The 2,393-nt window shown below is 31.9% G+C and overlaps 1 protein-coding gene across 1 annotated transcript; it reads right to left on the minus strand.

Annotated features, from left to right (window-relative positions):
- Window positions 1–822: 822 nt before the first annotated feature.
- On the minus strand, window positions 823–2,034 carry LOC127727696 (galactose-3-O-sulfotransferase 4-like). Its single transcript, XM_052234811.1, has one exon. It carries the CDS (start codon window positions 2,032–2,034, stop codon window positions 823–825), a length of 1,212 nt encoding a protein of 403 aa, XP_052090771.1.
- Window positions 2,035–2,393: the final 359 nt, after the last annotated feature.

The following is a 2,393-nucleotide window of genomic DNA, read 5'->3' on the forward strand; positions in this document are numbered from 1 at the left end:
ATATATACTGAAACCTTGTTGATTCAGCACTTTATATCTTATAAGAACGTGGTACACATTGTTTAAATCTAGAGATAACAAAACCAAACCAAATTCCAACAGTAAAATAAAGAAAACCGTATAAATACAATGAAAACATCTGGAGTGGCAAGAAGGAAGAACTGCAATGTAGAAATAAAGAATAGAGGAACATAGGTCTAAAGAAAATAGAATAGGGAACAATAGAGTGCTTAGATGCAAAGAACATTGCGAGAGAATATAAAATGTATTCTTACTCTCTACGAAACAGTGGTTTAATTTATCTGTTGAAATGACTGTCAACAACAATTTACATGTCTTTTATAAACACGTAATAAAATAAGCGCCCCGAATGATATTTACATTATCACTCGAAAGAATAAATATGATACTGTTCAGACAATACTTAGCTAGTTACACAGAACATGGCCATGTATTATGTATGCTATATAGAATCTATATACAGTTGAAGTTTATACAGTTATTCTATGTTTGGTCGTACAACGTTGCTGGTTCGTTAGACTTAGTCTTTGAACTATGATTACATATGTGTATATAGCACACTGGATTATATTTGAATGTGCTATTGTTATGTCGAGTCCTAGCAAGTTTCTAACACTATATTAGTGTAAAAAAATCCCCACATCAACGATGGAAGAAAGTATTATAAAACAAGGAAAAACATAATTTGTATCCAAATGCACACGAAAGGACCAATGTAAAGCATGATATCGGAATGAAAACCTATCGAGTCATTTGCAGTTATCTTTCAATAAAAACTACCGTCGTCAGCTGTTAAATATTTTAATTTTTCTGATGATTAATACCATATCTTTGTTTGGCTTTATTCATTAGTTCCAAAAGTAAAGATTCCTCTTGTGACATCATGAAACGACAGTCCTTTCCAGTTATAGTAAACTGTTCACTCCATTCTGATGGCAATATTGTTAACTCGGTACAACTAGAGAAATTTGCTGATAAACATATTTTGCAGTATTCTGTGACAGATTTTCTTGCGTTTTTAAATTTTTTTACTTCTGAAAAAAAATTGTTTCCAGATTGTTTTATCCTGTTGTAAAATTTCTCTTTAAAATGCACGTAAAGTCTAAAATCTGCGTAATTATATTTGAATAAATTATGCTGATCTTTATCTGTCAAATGTATTTTCCTTTTCCTTTTTTCACTGTTAATATTTAACGGAACGTACATGATGTCTTTGATATCCCAACATAGAAGTCTTTTCAAAAGAATCAAAGATTCATCAAAATGTTCCATAAACATAACAAACGCAATGTCGTTGTCAAGAAGTCTTAGGTATTTTTCGGCTGCTGATTGGTTGTTGGAATCCTTAAGTGAAAGTCCTAAATCTTCAAACATTGAATTGTGAGTATGTGGACAGTTATGGAAAATATTAGGGTATTCCAAAAAGGCAGATAGAAGTTGTCTGTCTTCAAGGTGTTCTCCAAGAAGATCACGTAGGTATTCAATAAAACCATAGAAGAATGTTGCAGACGTCCACTGAGTGACTGGATCTCGAAGTATTCCTATGTAAAGAGTATCCAGTCCCATGAATTCTGTATATACTTCTTTGTTGTAAATAGCGTGATTACAAAAAATATGCATAGTTTCATTTCTTGGAAGTGTCATTATTCTTGATTTGTTTAATATACTTTCAAAACCCAAATAATTAAAACACTCCATATCATATGTTTTTGGTAAGGCAATATTCAGTCCATTCGTGTCTCCATAACGCAGAAATATATTTTGGACTGTTGTACTACCAGCTTTGTGAACTTTCAGAAATACTACTTTCTGTTGTGGCTGAGTGCAAGCATTAACTTCCTTTCTATTAATTTGAATCGTTGCCACTATTTTTTCAAGTGACAAAGTGTTATATTTGTTATAAGCAAGGTATCTAAGGTAAGTGTCTTTCTCTAATTTTGAGGAGGAAAGTTTTGTAATATGTTCTCTATCAAAAGAGGAGATCACACGATTTTGAACATTAAAACTTTCCATGTTGATTCCATGATAATACTTTTCGACGCCAATCACTTTAATTAGTAGTAGGTTCAACAGAATAATACAATATCGAGGTTTATTTCTGTTGCATAACATCTTCTACTGCACTCTGAAAAGATATATGTTCCTTATGTAAATATATTATGAAATTTGTTATCTTGTAGTTTGCCTTTCCTCTTAGATGTCAGACATGAACTTTGCTATCAGACAAGTCTTTTATAGAGAAGTACAAAACAATTGATTTGTTATTTTGAGCACTGTATTTCCCTAAAATGCCTGTTTAGCAGCACTGAAGAGACATAAATGGACAAATTGCACATCTGGTGCAGTAAATTTGGTACCGTTTATGTTATGAG

Source organism: Mytilus californianus, unplaced genomic scaffold, assembly GCF_021869535.1.
Source record: "Mytilus californianus isolate M0D057914Y unplaced genomic scaffold, xbMytCali1.0.p SCAF_2, whole genome shotgun sequence".
Lineage (NCBI taxonomy): Eukaryota > Metazoa > Mollusca > Bivalvia > Mytilida > Mytilidae > Mytilus > Mytilus californianus.

Coding starts and splice junctions, on each gene's coding strand:
- LOC127727696 (XM_052234811.1), bottom strand. CDS start 2,034: ATGGAAAGTTTTAATGTTCAAAATCGTGTGATCTCCTCTTTTGATAGA.